Below are 25,713 nucleotides of genomic sequence, written 5' to 3'. Positions count from 1 at the left end.
CCTCTCTCACCAGGGTCCTGGAAAGATAAAACATAAAGTGGGTGTCCACATAAACTACATGCAGACAAGTTTTTAATAAGGGAACCTGAATTCACAATCCAATCACAGCAGCTTCTTACGGGAATCTGCGCAGTCTTCAGAATCCCCTCATGAGGAGCAGAATTTGCTGCACATTTACTTTTTATATAAATTTTAATGCTATCCTAGGATGAAACATTAATGTGTTTGTTAAAAATAATAGGGCTATGGCTCCCCTAACAGCACCTCCAAGACTCAGCTTCCCACACTGCGGGAGGCTCATTTAGACACAGCTGCTAATATTTGCAAAGTAGGATCAGAGCCCACAGGCCAGTCTTAAAACCAGGCGTACCCACAACTGCCCACTGAAACTGAACCATCTAAACTAGCAGGAGGGACTCTACCATTTGCACAGATCAGTTCTATCAGTTCTACTTCTCAAAGCTTCTTAGGTACTCAAGTCTGCAGGAAATGTTTACTGCAGGAGCCTTGAATAAAGGATTATAGAACATTGAAATTGAAAACGTTTGCCCTGACATCGAGTTATTTTTGAAAAAGAAACAAGTTGGAGACAAAACCAGACATGACTGATTATGTGAAGCTGTAATTATTTAGGAGTTCTCACTCACACAGAGGAATTCTTAACAGAAAGTCTGAAGCAGTCGCTTTCCAGCTTTAAACAGATTCATTTTGCTAATAATCAGACTTGCGTAGAGCTGGAGGTCCTTAGCAAATCCGTTTTTCATTTTGACAGTGGCTACATTTACTGTGAAATATTTCTGTCACATTAAATATTTCTTGTGCTATGTTCACCATCTTAACAAGGTCCGTAATGGCCTATGCTTGTCAGCATTCAGTTCTCCATAGAAGAATTTCACCTGGAGCTTCATTTGTATCAGACAGGACTGAGAGTTAACACACTGAGAGTGAGCTGCATTCTTGGGTCGCTTTCCAGCACTGTCACACATCACTTGAGTCTTATCCCCTAAAAAGCTAGGTCCAATCCCATGAGGAAGAATGGCCTACAGATAGATGGGAACTGGCAAAAAAGAAAAAAATACTGACATTGTCTACTTTCCCTCAGAGAACATGCAGGTTCTTCTCTCTGAGAAGACTCTAGGGAGATATTTTCTTGCATTTCTCCAAAATCCAGAACAAGAGGTAAATTCTTGGTGGGGAAGGGATCTTTGGACAACTGAATTTAGTAGTACATGGGAACCATAAATGGTAGGAGGAGATGGAAATATTCTCAATAGAAATTACTTACAAATGTGTAAAAAGGGAAAAGGAAATAAAACTTTTGGATCACTGTGTAAGACAGTAAAAGTCACCTTGTTTATGTATGTGAGAGAGAGAAAAAAAACTGGCCCCCCAAAAAAGAAGAAAAATCCATCAGTTAATGTTTTGTCTTATCGTGAGAAAGGGTAAATTAGCTGATTGCTGAGTTTTCTTTCATCTTATATTTATGACTTTTTTTCAGAATTGTTAAAAGCAAAGAGAAATAGAGATATCGTATAGGAGAATAGAACTCGGTTTACTCTCATCATTCCATACTAAGTTGCAAAAGAAAAGGCAAATGCATGGACAGCAGTAAAGGGGAAAGCTTCTTGAATACCTGGAAAGACCTGAAAGTCAAAAATCTTCCTTAGGTTGACAGTCGCAAATACCTCCCAAAGCTCTTCATGTTACAGATTTGTGACAATGTAAGCCAGCACCACACATGGTAGTGCATACAGCTAGATGCAAGACACAATGCTTGATTCGGTACAGGAAGGTCAACCTTTGGCAAGTAGAAATGGAAATAAGAATTTGTTACTCCAAAGTTGATAGTTCTTGCTGGCTACCACCACAATTCCCCTGCTTGATTATCCCACTTTCCTGATTATTTTGCCCCAACTATTTGAGTAAAGAGCATACAGCTGACTCTGCAGTGATAATAATAATAATTTCAAAATATATTAAATGTAAATATTATTTGTGGCATATCAATATTGTCATCTTTCTAGGCATTTATATAGCCATAGGCATTAGAAGAATTGAATTACATGATAGGTGGATATGGAGGTAAGCTCAGCATCATGTGTAGGAGAATATTGCTTGGGGTTATTAGATTAAATCCCAACTCAACCAGAAGCCAGTTACCAACTGAGTAAAGAAGACAGTGCAATTCTCTGAACATCAGGGTCTTCATATGTACAGTAGGATTAATAATGCCTATTTTAAAGGCTTATTGTAAAGAAGAAATAAGATAAGGTTTGGGAAAGAATTTGCCTCAATGCCTGTCACTTTGTGGGCACCCATCATGCCCCCTCCTCACTTCCCCCTTCTCTTCCTTCCTTTCTTTTCTTAAAGTTAAGCAGCTCTGAGAGACTGTAGTGATAATGGCTTATTCAAACAGAGTATAGATCCAATGAAATCAGGATACTCAGGTTGTATTGATTTACTGCCTTCCCTCCAACAAGTAACAATGCCAGGCTGTGACATCTTGCTGTGAAGAGGTTCACAGCTTTAAAAAGGACTTGGACGTTTCCTCTTTTGGTCCTTAAAGCAGATTGGCAATGCAGGAGTTAGAAAACTCATTTGACACATGAGGAACTGAAGCTCAGGAAGATTAAATGTCTTGCCCAAAACAAGCTACTAGAGCTAGAAATTGACTTTGAAGGCTCCTGACCCAAATGTCCACTGAATCCCAGCAGCTTCTTTCTTCTGGTTCTCAGAGCTCTTCCTAGAGTCAAACCCTGAGCCTCTAGGGAGATTTCTACAGATGCTTGTATACAACAGAAGGTAAGTTCTCTGCAGGTGCCAAGCCCAGAGGTTGCTCTCTAGGATACTGATGACACCTTTGTTCTCATGTTACTGCAGAGCAGGGGCAGTGGCCGGTCTCTTACATCAGTAATTGAAGTGAAACTCTCTCCACTATCTGCACCCTTTAATGATTTGATTGAGGTGGGGTTTTTTTTGTAGTTATATTTAGGAAGTCCAACATGTATCAAGGAAGCCATTTAAAAGGCTACAAGAAGGATTAATCGAATGCAGCTTGTTTATCTTTCCATTAGTGGAATCCATAAAGCTGAAAAGAAGGATTCTGAGATAAGAAGGATTTACTTGGGATCCTATAAAAAGCAAGCCCACCATCTTGCCTGTTTCTTTGCTAACATTGAGGGGAGACTTGAAAGAATTATATAGCCTCCAGTAACCCTAAGCTGGCCAGCACCCAGGAGCAGCAGATTACTATCATCGTTGCTGTCACATAAAAGATGCTCTCAGCGTCTAGGGAGGGGTGTGTTAATGTCCCACTGCTCTTTGCAAGAAACAAGCTTTTAAGTTTAGTACGGCTGGTGATGGATGATCATAATATTTCTTTGTCCTCCTTAAGACAGAGTAATTGTGCAGCATGCATGGTAGGCATTGGTCATTTTTAATATTTAAATGACATGTCGGTTGGAGATTAAAATTTATAAAGTTCAGTGAGAGCCCAGAGAAAAAGATGGGAAATAACTTCTATTCTCAAATGCTATAAAACACATGGTTCTCTCATTCCGGATTTAAGTATTAAAACATTATAGATTCCATTCTCCCTCTGCGCCTCTATCTCTGTCTGTCTGTTTCTCTGTCTTTCTATCTCTGTCTCTCAATCTCTTTCTCTTTGTCTATCTCTGTCTGTCTGTCTGTCTCTCTCTCTCTCTCTCTCATACACACACACACACACACACACACACACACACACACACACACACACACACACACACAGACACTTGTATTTTTCATTAACAGAAGTTAATTTCATGAAGTTAGCCTCAGAGAAAAAGATTAAGCTTGGTTTCAAAAAACCTAAAATGTAACCTTAGGATGCAGCCTGTTAGCTAAGCAATTAGATAATGATGGGGAATCACAGCCACAGTCCTAAGTGGTGGAAAATAATGATAACTACCACAATAATGATTACTTTGAAACATCCTCAGACAGTGCAGAGATGATCTGATTATTTCCTTTCTCATCCCTTGTGGAAAAGGTGTTATTATTTCCATCTTGAAAGCAAATATGATATGTACTCTCAATTTGTAAGTGTCTTTTCTTCTGAGAAGCTTCATTATTTGTTTTCTTGTTCATCTTCAAAATATGAGACTCAGCCACCCCAAATTAAGTAATTTTGTAGATTCAGAGGCAGAATAATCTGTGCCTCTAGAATGACTCTTAAAAATTCAGTTTTTTAATCAAATACACTAAGAAATTACAAAACATCCACAAATCTAAAAGGGTTGACACACAATAAATGCAAGTAGAAACTCTAATGCATTTAAGCTTTGATATATATGTATATATATATATATATATACATGTATATATTTATTTATACCTACCTCATCAACCCCACCACCACCTACTTTTGCAATAGAGACTGGGTAGGAGAGAAGACACAAACATAATTAACATGGGGTCTTCTTCCATACTTTGAATAAGCTCTGACTTCTACCAGGAGCTAAATTGCAAGGTCAAAGAGACATGAGAAGTGGAAGGATACCACATCAACAACTACAACAACAACAACCCCCCCAAAAAAAAGTGGCTTGTTCCTGAATTCTATTTTTTTGTTTTGTTTTTTGGAGCAGGAGAGACAAGCATGGGGCTTGAACTCAGGGCCTGGGCTCTGTCCCTGAGTGTTTTTGTTCTACCACTTCAGCCACAGCTTTACTTCCAACTTTTTAGTGATTAATTGGAGATAAGGCTCTTACAGACTTTCCTGCCCAGGCTGGCTTTGAACTGCAACCCTCAGCTCTCAGTCACCTTAGTAGCTAGGTATACAGGCATGACCCACGAGTGCCCGGCTTTAATTTTGCGTTTATTTGGCATATAGTAGTCATATAAAGTTCTGGCATACACTGCGAGTTAAATGCCACAGCACAGCAGGCTTTCAATTGACTGCACAGCTGCTATCATGAAATACTATAGAGTAGGAGGTTTGCACTACAGAAATGTTGCCACAGTTATTGGAGGGTGGGGGTTCAAGATAGGCTGTCAACAGCTTGTTTTCTGCTAGGTGTCTTCCCCCTTAGTTTGCACATGTCTGTCTTGCTGTATCCTCAGGTGGTTGTTGCAGAGTGCTTTGTACTGTGTTGCAATGTGCAGACACATTAATTTTATTGTAAAGATGCTGTACAGAGGGGTTAAAGTTATATGAGTAAGGGATTGAGTACATTTCTTGTCGAGCATTATTACCCTCGCCTTTGTTTTTCTCCTACTATCCTTTCCCTCCCCCACAGATACATTCTTGATGTGTCTACTTTCTTTGACCTTTCCTTTTCTCTTCTTTTTTACTTTTTATCCCTATGCCAGTTCTGGGGCTTGTAAAAGAGCCTGGGACACTATCCCTGAGCTTTTACGCTCAAAGCAAATGCTCTACCACTTGACCCACCTATGGTGGGAGATCCTCAGATCTCACCCTCCTGAGTAGCAAGGATTACAGGTGCAAGGCACTAGTAATCAAAAGAATATTCATGAGATTGGATTAGGGTGCACTCAGAGACACTCACTTTAATATAATTACCTCTTTAATGTCCTAACTCCAAAACAAAATCACATTCTGCTTTATTGGGGATTAGCACTTCACCAGTTGAATATGCAGGAGAAAAAAAATGCAGCCCACATCAGGTGCACTCAGGCAAGCTTATTAGAAATGACAACTCATCCTGCAGCCTTGATCCCTGGAAGATATGGCCAACAGTGCTTTTTACTCCCACCTTTCAGTCAGCTGGCTGGGCTCAAGCTCCCCAAAGGTGACCCCCAAGTATTCCCAAAGGGGATTCCACACATCTGCTAGAATCTTCTTGCAGTGTCTCACTGGGGCCATTGCAAAGCCTTTCTTCAAAATTACTTCTGCTTTTCCTATTTCCCTAATTCTGACCAGGTGCCCATGGAAAAGCATTGCATTTCTCTTTTCATATAAGATAAGTGGCAGACCCAGATACGCCTCTCCCCATGTTTTGAGAGAAGCAGGGTTTTGCTCAGAGGTTTCTCCCACTCCATTTGCATTATGTGTTCTCACCATGGAGTGCAATTGCTCCACGCTGGCAATTTCCGGTCACACGGTCAACTGGAGAGTTAACAATCTCCCCTGCTGCCCTTCTACTTTCCCTGCTATTTCATCATTGGATGAAGCAAAGTTGGTCCCAGTTGGAGTAGATGAACAAAATCTTCAAGCAACAGTTCTTTCCAATGTGGTCACAAGTCCTGTGAGCATAGACTTTCTCCCATTTCAAGAAGATACAACATTAAAGATTGGCGATGGTTTTCACCTGATACATGAAATCTGCATTTTTAGATTATTATTTAATTCCTAGTGTCTTTAAATAGCAAGCTTTCTGCATTTCTTTGTATATTTCTAGTTGGGGACTTATATTCTGAGTATGTATATCTTATCATCCCACAATAATATAAAATTAGGAGAGCAAGAGAGAGGGATGAAGTAGTACATGCCTATAATTTTAGCCCTTGGAAGGTTGACATAGGAGGATCACAGGTTTGAGCCAACCTAGTGAATTCTAAGACAGCTTGGGCTATAAAGGGAGATTCCCAATTCAAAAAAAAAGAAAGAAAAGAAAAGAAAGCAACAAAAAAAACAAGTAAAAATAATTTAAAATCATGCATTTCTTCATTTAAGAAGCATGTAGGCATGAAGTGAAGAACACATAGGCAAAAGGAAGAACACATAGTCAGCTGGAGAAGAGAGGAAAATAAACAGGAACTGTTTAGAGACCACAGCAGTTCTCAAACCTGAGCATTCATCACCGTCTCTTAGAGGACCTGTTGAAGCGTCTTTGTTGCATGCTTCTCCCAGTGTCAAATGCAGTGGGGCTGAGCATCAGTGTCTCTAATACATTTTCTGGTGCTGCCAGGGCATCTGGCACAGAGAACACACATTGAGAAGAACTGATCTTGAGTTACAAGAGTTCAGAGCCATGGAGGCTCTGAGCAGGTTGTGGTACAGGAAGGTCAGAGAGAGCTCCACGGGAGTAAATTGTAAAGGATGAATTAGGAAGGATAAAGATTTAGTTCTAAAGGAACTAAAAAAAAAGCAGAGAGAATCCATATGGCTTTAAAAGTCATAAAATATAAGTAATCCTATTTGCCTAGTACAGAGTTTGAGTTTGAAATAGCTACAGGACATAAATGTACAAGACCTATGGGTCATGTACCTTACTCCAGTTCATTTGCTTATTGTCCTTACTGTTGATTCTGTAGGTGTTTATTAATCCTAAGAGATGGACTTCAAGCTGGAAGAACAGAAGCCTGGTAGAACTCTGCCCACAATTATCTGTCTCCAAAAGATACTTCTTTTTCATTTTCCAACTGTGAGGGGAAAAAAAAACCCTTTTATGACAAATCCTACTAGAGGTGATAGAAGAGTAGAAAGGCTACATTGATTGTACATAAGCAGACATGGTGAGGTAAATTTTTGCTACTAAACAATGAGCCACAGTGAGAAAGTGCTTGAGTACCTTGAGAATTCCATTGATTTGTTGCAATTGGCTTTTGGTAAACCCTAAGATTTACATACCTGTCATGGCCCCAGCCACTCAGAGAGGAGAGAGGATGGGCCTAATAAGGAGAAATTGGGTTGTAATAAAATGTGCTCCATTCCTTTCTCTCTAGGGGAAGATGACGATGATGATGAATGTGGGGAGGAGAAGCTGCCGTCCTGTTTTGACTACGTGATGCACTTTCTGACTGTGTTCTGGAAGGTCCTATTTGCCTTCGTCCCCCCTACCGAATATTGGAATGGCTGGGCCTGCTTTGTTGTCTCCATTGTTATGATTGGCCTATTGACGGCTTTCATTGGCGACCTGGCTTCACACTTTGGCTGCACCATTGGCCTGAAAGATTCTGTGACTGCGGTCGTGTTTGTCGCCCTTGGAACTTCAGTGCCAGGTAAAAGATTGTTTCATGTATCATTCCTCCACAATCAGAAGCTCATTTGCTTTCTAAATCTCTTTCCTTCCTAGAGTTTTGAGGGCTGTGATAAGAAACTAGTCCTATGAAAGGGTGAGAGATCCAAAAACTGCCTCTACTCAAGTGCCCTGTGGAACTGGCACTTCTCGAGGTTATAAAGCTGGCTGGTATCATCATACTGACAGGAACATATTCCTAGAGGGGTCTCCACGCCGGCAGGGAGAAAGCAGATTTGTTTGATGGATCGATTTATTTTTTTCAGATCAGCCTCCCTTTACCTAAAACACTTTCAAAACCACAAAATTCAGAGTCTGAAAGAACAAAATTTCTGTCTTGTATATACATAGTAAAGTTTGGGTGATTTCTGTGAAACTCTGTGTTCATGGGAGGAGCTGAGACACACTTCTTGGTTACTTGAAAAACATTTTGTTGAACCTGATATTAAGGAAAATAAGTAAGAAGTGGATCAGAGAAGGAAAAGGTAATCTTGTCAAAAGTGAGTAAGCTAAGTATACATTCTGTGGACATAGCTTTGTGCGGGCATAGCTTCATGTACTTCTTGTAAGTTGAATTTTTCTTCCAAGCTACAATTGCAGTTAACTAGGCTTATTCAAAATTCTGAGTTAGGATATCTTAGTAACACATCATCACCCCCAAATGTTAACAGCAGCAATTTCCCAGTTTTTGCTAGACATCAAGAACTACCTAGGAACTTACTGGAAAAAAATACCCAAGTTTGAGACCCCTCTACAACCTATGGAGCTTTAACCTATGGTTAAAGCTCAGAACAATGTGCTTTAATTCACCAATGACTCTTGGTAAACCATCATAAATTATTATAACTGAAATGCTGGATTTATTCCCCAGGACTGGCGGACATCTGGACAGACATCAAGGCTTAACTTAGTCTAACAAGTAGCAGACTAAGGATGGTAATCAGTGGGTTTGCTCAAAGGCAGAACTGGCAACAAATACAGTCCTGCTGATGGAGCCAGTCATCATATACTTTCATGTCTACCACAGTCCTGATTCTAAAACTTGCCATTTTGGCTTCTGGGTTGAGCCTGAAAACGAATGGTATCTATCACATCTAGTCATGCTTCACTTGATGATGGTGACATATTATGATAAATGCACAATTAACTTACTACATTATTGCAAGAGCATCAGCGTATACTTCCTCCAACTAATATGACTATGATGTCACCAGGCAATGTAACTTTGCAGGACCACTGTTCATGTACGACATCTGTCACTGACCTAAGTGTTCTTAAATGAAATATGACTATGTTTTCACCACAATTTACCAGTTATTCTTCATTTATCATCTCAGTGACAAAGATTGTTTACCACTCAGAGCTTCAGTTTCTTCATTTAAAACAGGGCTAGCACTATACTTAATGTACAGAATTGTGGTTAAGACTGGAGAAAACATTGGAGCATAAATTATGTATCCAGTAAAGCACCTGGGATATAGAAAGCACTCAGTAAAATTGCAGCTCTTAATATTACTGTTTAGGTTGAATCATTTAGGATGGTCTAACCAATCTATAGCTACCTTGCATAACCCAGCTGGCCATGATGAAGTCTGCAGATTTATGCTAATCAGCCACAACACCTGGTATTATCCAACTGGCTGATCACTTGAGAGGGTCCTGTTGAAGAGGCTCCAGATGATTTGGGTATCCAATCAGTGGCTGGACAGTGCAGCAATTTAGAGATGTGTTTGCGCCCTCTGTGATCATCAGCATTAGTCTTCTCCATGAGCCTAAGAGAAGATCAGACTCTCTCTCAAACCCAGCTCTCTTCCCGTAGCTCTGTATCTGGCCTCATTTTTTTTTCTTCACCCAAACGTACCAGAAGTTAACCAAACAAGAGGAAAACTTAAAATATTTATATCTTATCTTATAACTGAAGAAATGAAGCATCGTTGTATCCATCTGAGGAGAAGATAGGAAAACACACTTTGGGGTTTTACCTCTCTTCTTAAGGACGTGTTAAGTCCGTCTCCCGGAAGCACTCTTTGAAGTTACTATCTCAAATGGACTTTTGAGTCAGCACACACTGTTTGCCTGGCTTTACAGCCCTTGAGGAGAAAATGAGCTAATGATGACGGTAGAGGCAAATGGGGTCTCAGATGTCAGCTGTCATGTCATGTTTGCCCTGCTGCAAAGGCAGCAGCCGTTCTACCAAATGTATCCCTTGTTTTCCAAAAGGAAAAAGAATACTTTTCCAGCCTCAACTCCTTGTTCCGAAGTATGTTTCTTACTTACAAATAACATTCCAAATGGTGCCTCTGTATTACCTCATTCATTACATTTTATTAAATTCACTTGAAGCACGTAGCAGCCATGTGATTAATTTTATTTTCTGGAATGTGAAATGTTGGTTATAGTTAACCCTGATGCCTCAAGAATCATGTATTGGGTCCTAAAGCCCAACTCAGAACCCAGGTAGATATCTAGAGAGACGAAAACCTGTTTGGGGAGAATCCATCCGAACCATTAGTTGTTGAAATGGCTTCCCAGCATTGCTATAAATGCTTCTTATCAAGACACAGATCTTCTTGCTGTGTTATGGGGACAGCTCCTATAATTTGCTGCAATATTAACTGGGCAGTATATGCCCTGAACAATAAACTCATAAGTAATTTCAGATAATCAAGCATTTCCTGCCTCAAAAAGCTAGGAAATTAAAGAAGATGCTAGGTGAGCATAATATTTATCCTTCAACCCTGCTAATTCAGAGCCATGTTTCATTATATCCCCTGACTCCTAAAGATAAATTAAAATGATGCTATTGGTTCTACAGCTAGAAAACTCAGTTGCTACAGGTAAAAGAGCTTAAAAAAATCATCTCCACTTACAGTCTGCTATTCGTCAGTATTGGCCCAGGGACCCAACATCCTCTCTAGGCTGCTATCTTGGCACTTTTCCTAAAGTAGAAGCTTTCCTGCACAGTGCCTGGTGAACTTCTGCCTGCTTCGAGGTGAGGCTCTTAGTTCCTTAGATTGTGCTGTCAGACAGGAGTTGAAAACTTTCCTATGCTAGTCATCGGGGCAGGATTTAAATAACCACATATCTCATTAAGAGTACGTTTTATGGTATTATTCAGCAGTCTATTGGAGAAAGCTTATGACCTTCCGGGTAAGACAGTGGCTTCCTCATGCTAGCGGGTACCCAAGGCTCATTAACCCCCACTAGCACTGAGGGACTTACAAAGGTGCTCACAAACCCCAGCCTTAGATGGGCCTATATCCACCGGAAGATCCACTCCCACGAGTAGCGGACGAATCTTCTTTTCCTGAATCATCGGTTCTGCAGGCCTTGGTGTCTGGAGAAAAAGGCTTCCAAAACAGTCTCTTCTGACTTCGGTATGTTGAAGAGAGCCAAGAGTCTGTTGTGTAGCCCAGCCCATTCTTATTCCCTGTACAGAGTCATCACAGCTTACATGCCATTTGTATGACAAGGATTGACAAAGATATCTCTCCAGCCCCTGGCTTCTTCTGTACCAGATTCATATACCCACAGGCACCCCTGTCTCTATTCTGGATGTCTAATCCATAGCTCAATATGGCCTCATTCAAAATAAAGTGATTGGTTTCTGCTACCTAGTGACCTCACTTTTCTACCAAACCTGTTCTTTCTAGATCATGCCTTTCTTGGGAAAACAGTATCATCATCCAACCAGGTGTCCTGGGTTCCTTTTTCCTCTTCCCCACAGTCAATCCCTCTTTAACTTCTTCCCTCTACAGTTGCCAGTTGATCAGCCCCACTTAGCTCTTTCTCCTTCTTCCTATAGTCTACACAGCCACTTCTTTGCACCCAGATTCTGCAGCAGTCTCCTATTGTCTCTCTCCCTAGTCTTGACTCAGTTCGGGTCTTGTATTACTTACTTTCCCCTGGAGCTTCCCTTTGCCATTTGCTTACTACAACACCAGTAAAAGTTTTTAAATGAATATTCTAGGCTGGACCTTAGCCCCTAGCATTTTAAGATGTTTTTTTCTATTTCTTCGAATATTTTGAATAACCCTTTATCCTTTGAAATCTGACAGGTAGGCAAGCATATACTTTAGATACTTGCCGGGGTGTTCTCCATTATGGATACAGAGACTTTTTTAAAATGTTATTTTTAACTGTGTTATTTTTAAATCACATCACTCCCATGCTTGTAAATACCATAGGAAGAATTTGGTATGGAACTGGTGCTACCTATTGTTTGCATGTGTTCTTGTGCTATGGGGTCGTATGCTCGCCGCAGAAATGGTGCAAAGAGCTTTAGAATGAAATTCAGAAAGCTGGGCTTCTGGTCATTACTCACCGTGTGGCTGGAATCGATTTCTGGACCCTTGTAGCCTCCGTTCTCTTGACTGTAAAATAGACATTATACTACATGGCAATTCAAATAGGATCAATAAGATGATTAAGTAATATGTAGGTGTCACAGTACTTTGTCTACTGGAAACTGGTGTAAGGAGCAGGAAATAATTACCTCATTCTTCACACACCGAATTCAACTCTGAAAAAAAATGGAATAGAAGCGGTCAGAAGATGAGGATAAATGGGGAAAGTTCTATGAGCAAGGGAAGAAATTTTTTAAATTTGCCCAAAGTACTTTTGTGTGTGTGTGTGTATGTGTGTGTGTGTGTGTGTGTGTGTGTGTGTGTGTGTGTGTGTGTGTGTGTTTAAGGCATGAGCACAGTTTTTATATTACCTTACTATATCATCAGTGATAAGAAATAATTTCACTTCCTCCCAATTTCTATTTATTTATTTGGTTCCCTGTATTCTTCTCAATATAAGGGTTTTTTCTTTGTTTTTCACTGAGCTAGGAAACCCTGTATTATTTTTATAACAGAAAAAGCAGGAGGTACTAATGGTTTACATTTTTCAGTTTTTAATTTCCTGGCTTCTAATAACTCTCAAAACTAACATTTTCTGTATTACATTTAAGTCACAAATACTTTACAGATTACTGCCTCTTGCTGCTCAGTGGAGCCTAAAATAACATTTAGAGATTTACAAGTCATAGTCTGTAGTCTTAAGAAGGCATGATGCTCCAAATCACACTCATGGAGGTATATAGGGCACCATAGCTATGGGTAGATACAGAAATGGCCCTCTTGTAAGGTAAATATAGTTTTCTGGAGAGTGAGCACCCAGAATCCTCAAGTTACTTAAGGAAGTTAAGTCTCATGTGGAATTTAATGATTTGTCCACATATAGTCCAATTTTATTGGGATGATATTTTATAGAATCTGTAATATCACTCTTTGTAATCTGGTATTCAACCATTATATCAGCCACTTTGGATTTTGTTTTTAAAGTAATGACCATACTTTTCCATAGGTCTTTTTTTTAATTACCTATATCTTTCCATGCCTCAATCTTAGCCTTTACCATTTTGAGAGCATGCAACATTGGGCCTGCGTTCACCACCTTGAACTCAGAAACATTATTATTCCCTAGTAAGGCTAGTAAACTTCATGCTTCAAATAAAGTTAGAAATTAATAAAAAGTCTCCTTCTAGAGCCACCACCTTACAATCTATGCTGTAAAGCTTTAAACACTGGACATTCTTAAAGATGTTCAGTTTTCTGCAGTAGATGACAGTAGGCAGAATACAGAACTGTCCTCATCAGTACAGTTATGTGCTGCTAATGCATGTGAGCTCAGGTCTAGATCATACTGCCTGTGAGACACATATGTGTGGGTAGGTCCCAGGGAAGGAGCTACAGAGGTAGTTTTCTAGTGTCCAAGAAAAAAAGTAGGAGACGGGGGTGTAGGATCATTGGAAATTACTTCCGAGCCTCAGACATGAACACCCAGTCTGCGACTTGCTTAACCACAGTGATGGGGTCAAAAGGGAACACCACATGCCCAATTCAAAGCCAGCACTATCCTGAGTGGGAAATTATGCCCTGTCATTCTGAATTAGCAGTCATCTATGCTCCCTTGAAGAACATACAAGAATCACATTGATTCCATTATTTCCTCTCTTCCCATCCCATTTAACATGGATTTGGTGTTGTCCCTACAGAACTTACAAGATCGATCTATGGTTAACAGACTCACTTTCAAAAGAATGATATACTCTTAGAACAGAGCCCATGAATATGCACCAAGGGGATACAAAAGAATATGAGCTTTAGAGACAAGTGGACCAGAGTTCAAACCAATCCTCCTTCCTCCATTTGTATTCAATGTATGGCAGACCCCAGAAGCAAAATTTCTCTTAGCCTTTATTTTCTTAGCCTGAATCATGAAAAGGTCTCTCATAGAACTGTAGTGATGATTACATAGAAGTCCATTTCTAAGGTACCCAGCATTGGGCACATAGTGGACACTAAAAAATAGTGTATCTCTTTTCCCTTCTGTTTGATATATTGATGAGTTTAGGGCACTTGGGGTATGCAGCTTACAGTATATCTCAGCCATTGAAATGACAGCTATGCAAATCCTCAGTCTATCTTCATGATTATCTTTTGCTGTGTTTTCCCATGAGATAGACACTGCCCTGACCTTTCTCCTCTGCACCTTCACATTTCTAGTCAGATTGCCTCAGGGTTCAAGAAGTGGCCACACTAAAGGGCATCTTCATATTTAATTAGCCCCCCCCAAAAAAAGTGGAAACAGAATTACTTCACCTTGAGTCAAGAGCTCCCCATAGCTTTGGTATTATCTCTCCCCAACAGGATCCTAAAGATCTGATATATTTTATTTCCAGATACTCAGTACCAGCCACTTTCTTTACTAACCAAGAAAGTCTGAAAATGGAACCTCAGCTGCAGTCAGGTTAGGAGGCTGGGCCATCCAGGGGCACTTCCAGAGGAGCAAGACCAGATAGATTCCCTTGTCTTAATCCCATTCCAGCAAGTAGCCATCTGGAGATAAGTGTCCTGTGCTTTCCAGCATGCTAGCCCACGAAGAGGTGACATCACTAGAGCCAAAGGACGAGTATAACTTTACAAGGAGAGATTGAAACAAAGGAAAGCTAGGCCCCAGGTTCTACCAGATTTGCTCTTTACCCAGCACCAGAACTGCCTGTTACCCTATACTAAAAACTGTGGAAGAGGCTGTGTACAGCCAACTCGAAACTTTTGTAAGAACCTGGGAGAGATCCATTTTAAAAATGATTTGCATCTTGTATCCTTTCTGCTCAAAACACAATAGAACTTGTCTTTAATACTTTTAAAGTCTTTTCTTTTTCACAGTCCCTGATTTATTTTTCTCACAGGGCATGTCTATGAGCCACCTGGCACCCAGCACAAGGCTGGAGTGCAACCAGGATGATGACAATGACGTCACCTAACAGGAGGTGGTCCAAGGAGCAGGGATGCTCAGAGCACATCCTGCCCACCTGAAGCCTTGCAGAGTCTCTGGATTCGTGCCCCAAGCCCACATGAGCTAGCTTCAGTCAGCCACATAAAAGTCACAGGATAAGAGAAAGGAGCTGAAAATACTTTGTCCCATTCTGTCTGTCCAGACCTTCTTACAAACTCTTGGTGGGCCAAAACAAGAATACTTGGCAGAAACATGATGCCAGCACGTGTATGTGTGCATGTGGTTGTATGTGTCTGAAGAATTGATGCTATGCGTGAATGATGTAAATGAATACAAACCTCCCTTTTATTCTCAGGCTCAGGGTGTATTTCAAAAGACATGAGTATCAAGTACAGCAATAGCATTAGACCCGTGGAGCATTTACTCCATGGAGATGAACAAGAGGGTAAGTCTACAACAGGTGACTTGTAAATGATGTTGAGCTGGTGAGGTTTATTTTCCTCTCTTTTCCTTTGTAAATGTAAGTGATAATTGGGATTTGAACTCTGGTCTTGCTCTTGATAGGCAAACACTGTATTCCTTGAGCTAAACCCCAACTTTTTATGCTTTTTATTTTTCACAAAGACCATCCCTTTTGCCCTAGGTGGCTTCAGGCATTCTCCATACATCTGCCAATACCTCGTAGATAGCTGAAATTGCAGACATGTATTAATTATCGTGCCTGGCTTGTTTGTTGAGATGGTGTCTTACTTTTTTGCTAGTACTGGCTTTAAACTGTAATTTTCTAAGTCTCTACCTGTTCAGTAAGTTGGGATTGAAACATGAGCCATTGTGCCTATCTTGTTTTTTCTATTAAAATTTACAGATAAGGCAATACCATTTTTTAATCTTAAGAACTGCTTTTCCTTCCTTTCCAGTGCAGGCCCAGACTACATCTTAGCTTCACTGAATCATTGCCTACATCTCATAAAATTCTAATGCATTCGAACTCTTCCATGCAGTGTTTTTTTTAATAAACTCACTGCTTCGTGCTGCCATTACCCTAATCCAATTTCAGAACATTTTACCACTTCAGACAGGCCCCTTGTGACTATTTACAGGTGACCCTTGTATTCTTTGTCAGTCCAGGCAAAGCCAACAATATATTTTCTGATTCTATAGTTCTGTCTTCTCTCATAATTTTACCTATAGCAATTTTAATATTTGTTTATAAATCACAGATTCTCTATCTGCTTGTAATCATACTTACTTGAAAAACACATAATATTGGAATTTGCCATAACTTCCAAGATTTTAACATTATTTTATTCATTACAACATCTTCTATAGGTATTTGTAAATGAGAAGTCTAGCGTTGGTCTTGGCTGTTTTGTGAATCTGTGGAATCGTACGTCTTTTCAAAGTACTCCCAATAGTCTCCTCAACAGTAATCTCAGTTCATATGTTACAGATTGTGCGAGGGGGTAGGAGTATCACAGGATGGTACTTACAGTTTGCACTAGAGACTGCTAGGGTAATACTCTATGCTTAATGAACTATAAATACTGAATGTCTTTAGCCAATTCATTTAGTTGATCAGAACACAGTGCCAAAGAGACAAATTCCAAATCTTATCCATGGCCACAGGTTATCACCTTATAAATGCTGGTTGTTGACCCCTGATCAATACAAATCCATCACATCACAACCCTTAGGAAGAGAGCAGAGACGGAGGAGGCCTATTCATCAGAAGCCATGGGCAGGGGCCCTCTGCACAAAGAAAGATACATTGCTGTTCATTTCAAAGGAAGAAAACTAAGGCTCTAAGAAATCATAATTACCCACGTCATGGACACTACATGAGCAACCAAATGAATTTAACCCAGTGGTATTTTTAGAACAGAGGACAAATAAAATATGAAGTCAATTTAAAAGCCAAATCTCACATGTGGCTATAAAAGAATTTTACTATCATTTGGGATAATGCATATTATAGAAAGGAAATCATGATGCGTGGCATTTATGCACAATGCCAGCTGGAATGCTATGATGGTTCCCCAACACACAGCCCTCACCTCCTCCCTCTCCTCAGGAATGAAACATGAGCTCTGCATTACTTGTGCCTTGTGGTATACAGCCACCTTTTCCAGCACATGGTCTCCAAATGCTGACTCTGCTAGCAGCCATGTTGGAGGATTTATATGTAAATTTCTATTATTTTGTGCAGTAGGAGAAACTCGCTTATTTGGATTCTGTTGTTGACAATCAGGAAATTATGTGTTGTAATTGTTTTCTTTTCCCTCCTCTTCTGGAACCCATGAGAACTTTTTGGCATGGCCCTTCATAAATTACAAGCTATTATTAGGTTATCATTGTAAAAAAAAAATGTGGGTTGAGACAAAAAGCAAGACTTCCTTTAGTTCCACACAGCAATGATTCCCTCACACGGCAGAGGACTAATTATAGTTTTGCCAGTCCAGAGCAGTAGTGTTGAGGAGACAGATATCCACAAATGTCCAAACTGATTGTGAAAATATTCTTGTCTGAAAGTATCTGTGCCTGGTAAGGCTTCAAGATGGCTAAGGCACGCAAAGCAGAACCCCAAATTAACCCACTTGTCCATCTAGGGCTCTGTGGCTTAAGTTGCTGAGGGAGAGCCAGCACTCAGCATGAGACTTCACTAGAAGTTTTTGGAGTTACTACTATGTATTCTGTACTTAGAGAATTCTACATTTAGAGAGAAAGAGGCACATGACCTGTTATCAATAATAGAAACCAATAAGCTCATCCCTGGTGGCTCACATCTATATTCCTAGCTACTTAGGAGGCTGAAATCTGGAAATTGTCACTGTTTTGGAACAAGCTCTTACAGAAAAGTTCCATTTCAAAAAATAAAATGCAGGGCCAGAGGCATGGCTGAAAGGGTGGAGCACCAGCCTAGCAAGTACAAAGTTTTGAGTTCGAATCCTAGTACCACCAAAAAAATAATAAGAATTTATGAACTGAGTCTACCGTGGAATATTAATGACAAGAGCTATGTAGCATAAAGCAATTTGAAGTTCCTCTTACAATGCCCATAACTAACCAAGAAGCTTAAACTAATCTGAAAAGCAATGTGATACTTGTAATCATCAACACTTCAAATGTTATCCTGGGGCTGCTCATTCACTCCTGTGATTCTAGCTACTCAGAAGGCTGAGATCTAAGGATTATGTTTCAAATTTTGGCTAGCCCAGGTAGAAAAGTCTGTGAGAATCCTACCTCCAATAAGCTACCAAAAGGCTAGTTCGAGTTTTGGGTTAAGTGGTAAAACCCCAGCCTTGAGCAGAAAAAAAGCCAAGGATAGGGCCCAGGGTTTGAGTCCAAGTCTCAAAATTGGGACAAAAAATTTCAAACAGTTTTGAGTGATGACACTAGTCACTTATGGAGTTCAAAAGAAATTTATTCCATCTTTTATTTTTAAAAAATTAAAATAAGCTATGAAGACTAAAAGCAGGAGCTTTTGGTCCTGCTAAGCCCAGTCTTGAGCTTTTTACTTACCTGTTTTCTTCACATCTAGAAATGGGTCACAGCACTGTCACCATTTACATCTCTTCAGGGATAACTTTTATGGGCAGTAATTTTCAGTGGGTTGTTTTGTTTCCCTTTACAATTCCATTCCTAAGGAATCATTAAAGAAATCAGACATCAGTAATTCCTTGACCTCTGGAACTTCTCTTGGAAACCAAATAAGGATTCCTTTTACCTGAAGCAGGAAATTAATTGTGTGTGTGTGTGAGAGAGAGAGAGAGAGAGAGAGAGAGAGAGAGAGAGAGAGAGAGAGAGAGAGAGAGAGAGAGAGAGAGAGAGAGGGAGAGAGAGGGAGAGAGAGAGAGAGAGAGGGAGAAGGAGAGGGAGGGAGGGAGGGAGGGAGGGAAGGATGGAGAGAGGGAGGGAGGGAGAGAGAGAGGGCGTGCATAGGAGTGAGGTTTTCATCTTTACTCAAGGGTCATAACTCAAGACAAAACCTGTTTGGGGCCCTCAATGACAACAGAAGAATTAGCACATATGGAACCCATGTCTGCCTAAAGTTCAAGAGTGTATAGAGGAAAGGACAGAATTGAATAGAATAACCATTGTCTAAGTAACACCACCTGCCTTGTAGCTCCTGGGAAGATGAGGGCCTTAAACCAGGAGATTTCAGCTCTGATTTTTAAGAATTGTTTTTAAGAATTTTAGTGCATGACTTTATAAAATTTGAATGTCTTCTTCAAGGGTGTGATAACTCCCCAAAAGTTAAAAATCACCAGTGTAAGCCAAGATTTATAACACTGACCGAGTCTCTGACTCTATTGTGTCATAAAAATTGCCAGCAATATTGAACAGGGTGTATCGAGGGTGAATTATGTTAATTCATTCCCTTCAGTGGGACATAAGAAGAGGGAGGGAGAGAGGGAAGGGGGCAAGAAGGGAGGGAGAGAGAGAGAGAGAGAGACAGAGAGAGACAGAGAGAGACAGAGAGAGACAGAGAGAGACAGAGAGAGAGACAGAGAGAGAGAGAGAGCTCATAACCCTGAGTGAGAGGAGTTCCCAGATTGGGCAACTGTAGCACCTCCACCAAGCCTGCCCACCCAAGTTGTTTCTGTTTTTGTTTTCGTTTGTGTGCTACTTCTAGGGCTTGAGCTTAGGGGATAGGTGTTGTCCTTGAGCTTTTTTGCACAAAGCTAGCACTCTACTACTTCCACTCTTTTAGTGGTTCATTATAGATAGGAGTCTCATGGACTTTCCTGCTCAGGCTAGCTTCAAACCATGATCCTCAGTTCTCAACCTCCTGAGTAGGTAGAATTGCAGGTGTGACTGGCCCCCACTCCAGGTTGTTTTATGAGCAAAATGACCAGCACATCAGGAGCATCCATGCTTTTGATCAGCTACCCTTGACTTGTGATTAGCTAAACTGTGGGTGTTTGAAACAATTCCTCTCATTGCCATATGGTAGAATTATGGTTCTCTACCCTTAGTGTAAACAAGATAATAGTTAAAGGGTTTATTTCTGAGTCCTGGGAGACTGTGATTAAGAATGAGGCCCCAATTCTACCTTTTTTTAAAATTTTGTGTCAGTCATAGGGTTTGAACTCAGAACCTGGGCACTGTTCCTGAGCTTCTTCATGCAAAGCTAGTGTTTTACCACTTCAGCCACAACACCACTTCTAGTTTTCTGGTGATTAATTGGAGGTAAGAGTTTCATGGACTTTCCTGCCTGGGCCGGCTTCAAACCGTGATCTCAGCCTCCTGAGTAGCTAGGATTACAGGGACAAGCCACCCGGGCCTGGCTACCAAATACACATTTTTTAAACAAAAATCTCCATGTTTACAAACATTATTGACATTAAACACAGTTTTTGAATTATAGGCATCTCTGCACCCCCCCCCATTTATAGCATTGCTTACCTAGTGAAAGGGATGACTGCTAAATTCAGTTAAAGCATATAATTTTGCTAACAAGTCTTACCTAACATTCAAAGGTAAAAGGCTATCCTGCAAGGTTTAATTTCATACACATCGATAGTTTGAGCAATAACAAAAATCTAAAAGTCTCAAAATCTTTCCTAGGATTTTAAAGTATTTCTAATGAAGCAAGATCATATACAAACTCCGATAGAAATAACACCAAAAGCATATGTAGAAGTCCAGTGTGCTATCCATTGCACAACAGAGCTATTGGTATATTCTGTAGACCATTCAAACAGTAAGGCCACAGAGAATCTTAGAGATCTAATTCTTCATTTTAGATGAGCAATCTGGAGCCTAAAAATGTGAGGTAGCTTGTCCAGAACAGACAGATATTTAGAAAAGCTGGTGTATCTCCCTACGGAGGCTTCTTCAACCTATAAACTGTGACGCTTATCCTGGGCTGTGTCTTAACTTGTCAGTAATTCATAGGTGCTGGGGAGAAACAACTGAGTCTCCATCCCCAGCCTGGACTGCAGTTATAATCACTTCCTGGCTCATTTCCTGAATGCATATCACTTCAGAGTTGGGCAGCAAGTCCAGGGAGCATGCTAAGAGCTAGAAAGTAAGACAAAACCTCTGTGATGAAATTTTTGCCTCAGATAATACAGAAACCTCCTATGACCTACAACACCCATCTTATAGAAGAGATGCTCAAGGCATGGTCTATCTGTAGCTATAAAGTTTGTATAATACAGGTAAAAATTCCTGGAAGACAGGCAAAGGTATTATTCTTGCATATTGACCAGATGACTTGGCCAAAGTTATGCACAGTGAATTTGAAAGAGGTCTGCAGAGAGCAATTATGTCTGAACTTCATGATGTATGGCTTAATGCCAGCCATACTGCCTTTTAAACAACCCTTCTCTCTTATTGATTTAGTCATGTGAACTAAGAATATGGGGTCAACTAATCCAAATGATTTTTGGAATTCAGGGTAGGAGTTGAGCACAAACTTAGAAATCTGGCTTGGAGTGTGTACATAAGAAAACATGTATGCAATTGTCAACATGTCTTAAATTGAACAGCTGATGCCTGTATATTTGCATTTAATAAGCCAAGCTCTGGATATGAGCATGTCCCTTTGGAGACCAAGAAAGAAGTTATGTCTTGGGTTTCCCTTTGGAGGACAGCATTGTTCAGCCATAGACAGGTTCCGGACTTAGCGTTTGGGTTATGCCTTGGAAGCACCTGATATATGCTGAGTAGTGTATTGCTCTGTGTTCTCAGCAGCAAAGCAGCAATTGAAAGTGATTTGGAGAGAATCCATCACACTTCATTTGGAAATCAGAAATATCGCTGTCAGAGCTAAGGTTCATGTTTTGAATATGCATGTTCTTTCTTTAATATAGCTTTGGAATTGAAAATAAAAATAGACGAAAGGTCTGCTGTATAACCTAGATGAATAAAACCCAGAACATGTTTTATTTATGTAACAAGCTTATCACCTTGGCTAACAGATTTTTAGGGACTCCAGAGGAAGACATTTGAAAATAGGAACCTGTTCTTTTAAGTAATATTTTTATGTAATATTTGCACAATAGGTTATTGAAAAACTGAATGAGAGAGAAGAAACTACTGCAGACGTGCTGGGTTCGCCATTTCAGCCTCAAGGACTGGATGGGGTTTTTAGGGGCCCACAAATGCAGGAGTCTGGGGAGGAGGCAGAGATGTCTATCTGGATAGTCCAGGGGTTCTGAATGGAGATAGAGCACCAAGGAGTTCAGTGCATCACATCCTGTATCGTGTATCGCAGGCCAGGGGAGGGAAGGAGGTCTGTGGATTGGAACACCTAGGTAATGGGTCTCTAGAGCATAGAATGGAATCTCCCCTCCCCTCAGCTGCCCCACCTAATGCAGCCATTTGTCACCACCAGCTAGCGCTAGCAGCTCCTTCACTCCAAATAAGGGCAGGTGCTCCTAGCAGCAGCCAAGCCATAAGCTGCTTTTCCTAGGATTCTTATTCCTTTACTTTGCTGCCTGTCCTTGAAGAAGAAAAGCAAAGTTACTTCTTCTCTTTATTGAGGCTGTTGTTGCAGCATCTCCTAATAACTCTTCACCATGAAATGCACACAACCATTAAGATCTGTCTAGCTTTGCTTTAACTCGCCAAAGTCTGCAGCCATCATGACTGGGCTGCAGTGTGAGAGCACAAAAGCATGTAGAAGCAGAAGTCCAGAGGGCAGATCAGCAAATCGCCTGTGTCTTCTTTCAGTTTTTGTATGAGTAACCATCTGAGGAGAATCTTTGTAATTTCTAAGTAGATGCAACAGGAAAACCTAGAATAGACTGAGATCAAAGAAAACCTTTAGTCTTTAGAGGAAGCCCATTCTCAAAGCCCGTTCTCACACATTTGAGAATCAAATATATTCAATAGGAAAATTCACTATATTGTCCAAGGTCTTGAACAAGGGCCATAATATCACCATGTCACAGTTTCCAAGGTCTCGAACAAGGGCTGTAATATCACCATGTCACAGTTTCCAAGATTATAAAAGAATGCTAATAATGTCTAGTCCCTAAGAACTTTGGATGTTAGGGAAAATACTAAGTACATACATAAATATAATATATATGCATTCACACACACACACACACACACACACACACACACACAATCTCATTGCAGAGCAGTATCTGGTGGGGAGAGAGGACAGTACTGGGGGTTTAAACCCAGGATCTGGTGCTTGCTAGACATTCTCTACCATTTGGGCCATACCTCCAGCCTTCATTTCTTTATTTCTATTAATATTCATTGTTTATAAAGAAGGGATTTCATTGTGACATTTCCATGCATGCATACAACATACTCTGATCATATTCACCCCCTCTATAACTTTCTCCTAACCCCTTTCCTCTTTTAAAGTAATTTCAGCAGGTCTTATTGCCCTCTTTAATACTTGAACCATATTTCTTCTCACTTGCCATGCTCATTCGTCCTCCTCTTCTATCTGCTTTCCCCCCAGTAGAGCCTATTTTACTTTACTGTCATGCTCTTTCCTTTGTGTATATATTAATTGTATAAAGGAGTTTCACCATGTCATTTCTGATGTCATTATAATATGCTTTAATCAGAATAACCTCTATTGTTGCTTTCTCTATTATTTTCTCTCCATTTCTTTCTCTTTCCCAATCTTCTAAACCTCATATTGAACAAGAGCTTTCCTTGAGGTTCTTTTTGCCACCTTCATTCATAGCTTCAATATATTTAGAATTTATTCACCATCTACTTTTTTTTCTCTCTCTTTCCCCTTATGCCCCTAGATAGTCCCAGAGTTAGAATCATGTCTTTAGGTCTAGCTTTCACAAATGAGGGAAAACATCCAATATTTGGTGTTAAAGTCAAAAACTTAAAAGTTTGTCTCATCTTGTACAACATAATAAACCCCAGTGCCATCTTTTTTTCTTTTTTTTTGTTTTGGTCCGGTCGCGGGGACTGAACTCTGGGCCTGGGCGCTGTCCCTCAGCTCTTCAGCTCAAGGCTAGTGCTTTACCACTTGAGCCACAGCGCCACTTCCGGCTTTTTTCTTTTTGCTTTTGTGGTGCTGAGGAATCAAACCCAGGGCCTCATGCATGCAAGGTGAACGCTCTACCACTGAGCCACCTTCCCAGCCTGCCACCTGTTTTTTCTACACATAACATGATTTTATACCTTTCTGTACCAGATCTTCATTGTTTCCATTTCTTTATAAAAGGGGCATACAATCTGCTATCCATCCCAGATAGTGGTCAGAGTCCATGAGATAGGCAGGCCTCCAAGGCTGACCAACTTCCTTTCAAAAAGAACATCTTACCACATAGCCTCTCATCAACCTACATCGCCTTCTTACTCGTCATAAACAGAGAGTCTACAGATGGTATGAACTTGCACCTTTTGGGTGCAAGTTTTTTCTTGAGTTTCTTTTTGCCATCTTCGTTCATAGTTTCAATACACTTAGAATTTATTCACAATCCACTTTTTTTCCTCTCTTTTCCCCTTATGCCCCTAGGTAGTCCCAGAGTTAGAAGTTTTGGGTGCATTGGAGGTTTACCAGGAACGGGTGTGGCAAAAATAAGAGCAGCAAAGAGAAAAATCTCATCAGGTATTATACACTGTATATTGGGGCACAGAGCATGCCAGGAGCCTCAGGAAGATGAGAGTAGATGATGCAGCATTTGGGAGTTCTGTTATACTTGCTATTACTGGCTTTGCAGATACGAGTTCACCTTGACCATTGTTAACATCTGTAAGCCTACTGCACAAGGCATTTTGAAAAAACTAGCTGAAAGGAAATGGATGTCAATAACTAGTCATCACATAGGTAAGAAATGGAGTTCCCTGCAAGTTCTGTTTCCATGCTTAATGGAATTTCCTGTCCTGCCCCAGCATTAAACTAATCCAGATTACTCATTATCTTTCCAAAAACCACAAAAAGAGCTAAACTCTTACCAACAAGCACTTCTCCTGGAACATTTCAGTTTACCAGTAATAAGCTGAAGTGGAGAATTAGTATCCCCATCTCAGAGATTAGGAAGTGAGTTCGTCCTCAGACACACAGTCTGGTGATGGCGGATCTGAAACTGCTGTGCTTTACCTCCTGTGGCAAACCAATGACTTTTTTCACTTCACCAAGAGACACACTCAGGAGTAATGGTAAACAGAGAGCCTTGAGGATGTTCCTTGGTCCCTATGGCATTGGTACTTGAGGCACAGTAAAAGGTAAGGAATCGCAGTTAACATGCCTACGTCTTGAAGACAAGAAGCTAGAGCTGCAGTGCTGCCTTTGCTTCTCCTTACTTGTGGAGTGTTGTTTCTATCCCTTACCATCTCTAAGCCAAGACTCCTCATGTCACAGAATCATCATACAGCAAATGTGGGAACATCGGTGAACTGCTTTCCTGTTGCTAGGCAAATGTCACCTGCTATTCGAGTTTGATTCTTTTCGATTCCACTACTGACTTGATTTTTGAGTCGTTGGAAATCTCTCCCAATGCCCTAACTTTCTCATCGAAAAACAAGA

General features: G+C 40.4%; 1 protein-coding gene across 17 annotated transcripts in view; it reads left to right on the top strand.

The window, feature by feature from the left end:
* Positions 1-25,713, top strand: part of Slc8a1 (solute carrier family 8 member A1) — a 359,713-nt gene that overhangs the window by 315,137 nt on the left and 18,863 nt on the right. For all 17 annotated transcript variants that reach the window (XM_070025458.1, XM_070025453.1, XM_070025455.1 and 14 more), the window contains one exon: positions 7,669-7,944. In XM_070025458.1, the coding sequence (XP_069881559.1) occupies positions 7,669-7,944 (276 nt within the window). The remainder of the gene's footprint in view (positions 1-7,668; positions 7,945-25,713) is intronic.

The sequence above is a fragment of the Dipodomys merriami genome, unplaced genomic scaffold, assembly GCF_024711535.1.
Source record: "Dipodomys merriami isolate MVZ:Mamm:240054 unplaced genomic scaffold, mDipMer1.0.p SCAF_17, whole genome shotgun sequence".
In the NCBI taxonomy this organism is placed as follows: Eukaryota; Metazoa; Chordata; class Mammalia; order Rodentia; family Heteromyidae; genus Dipodomys; species Dipodomys merriami.
This window is presented reverse-complemented; position numbering and strand designations above follow the sequence as displayed.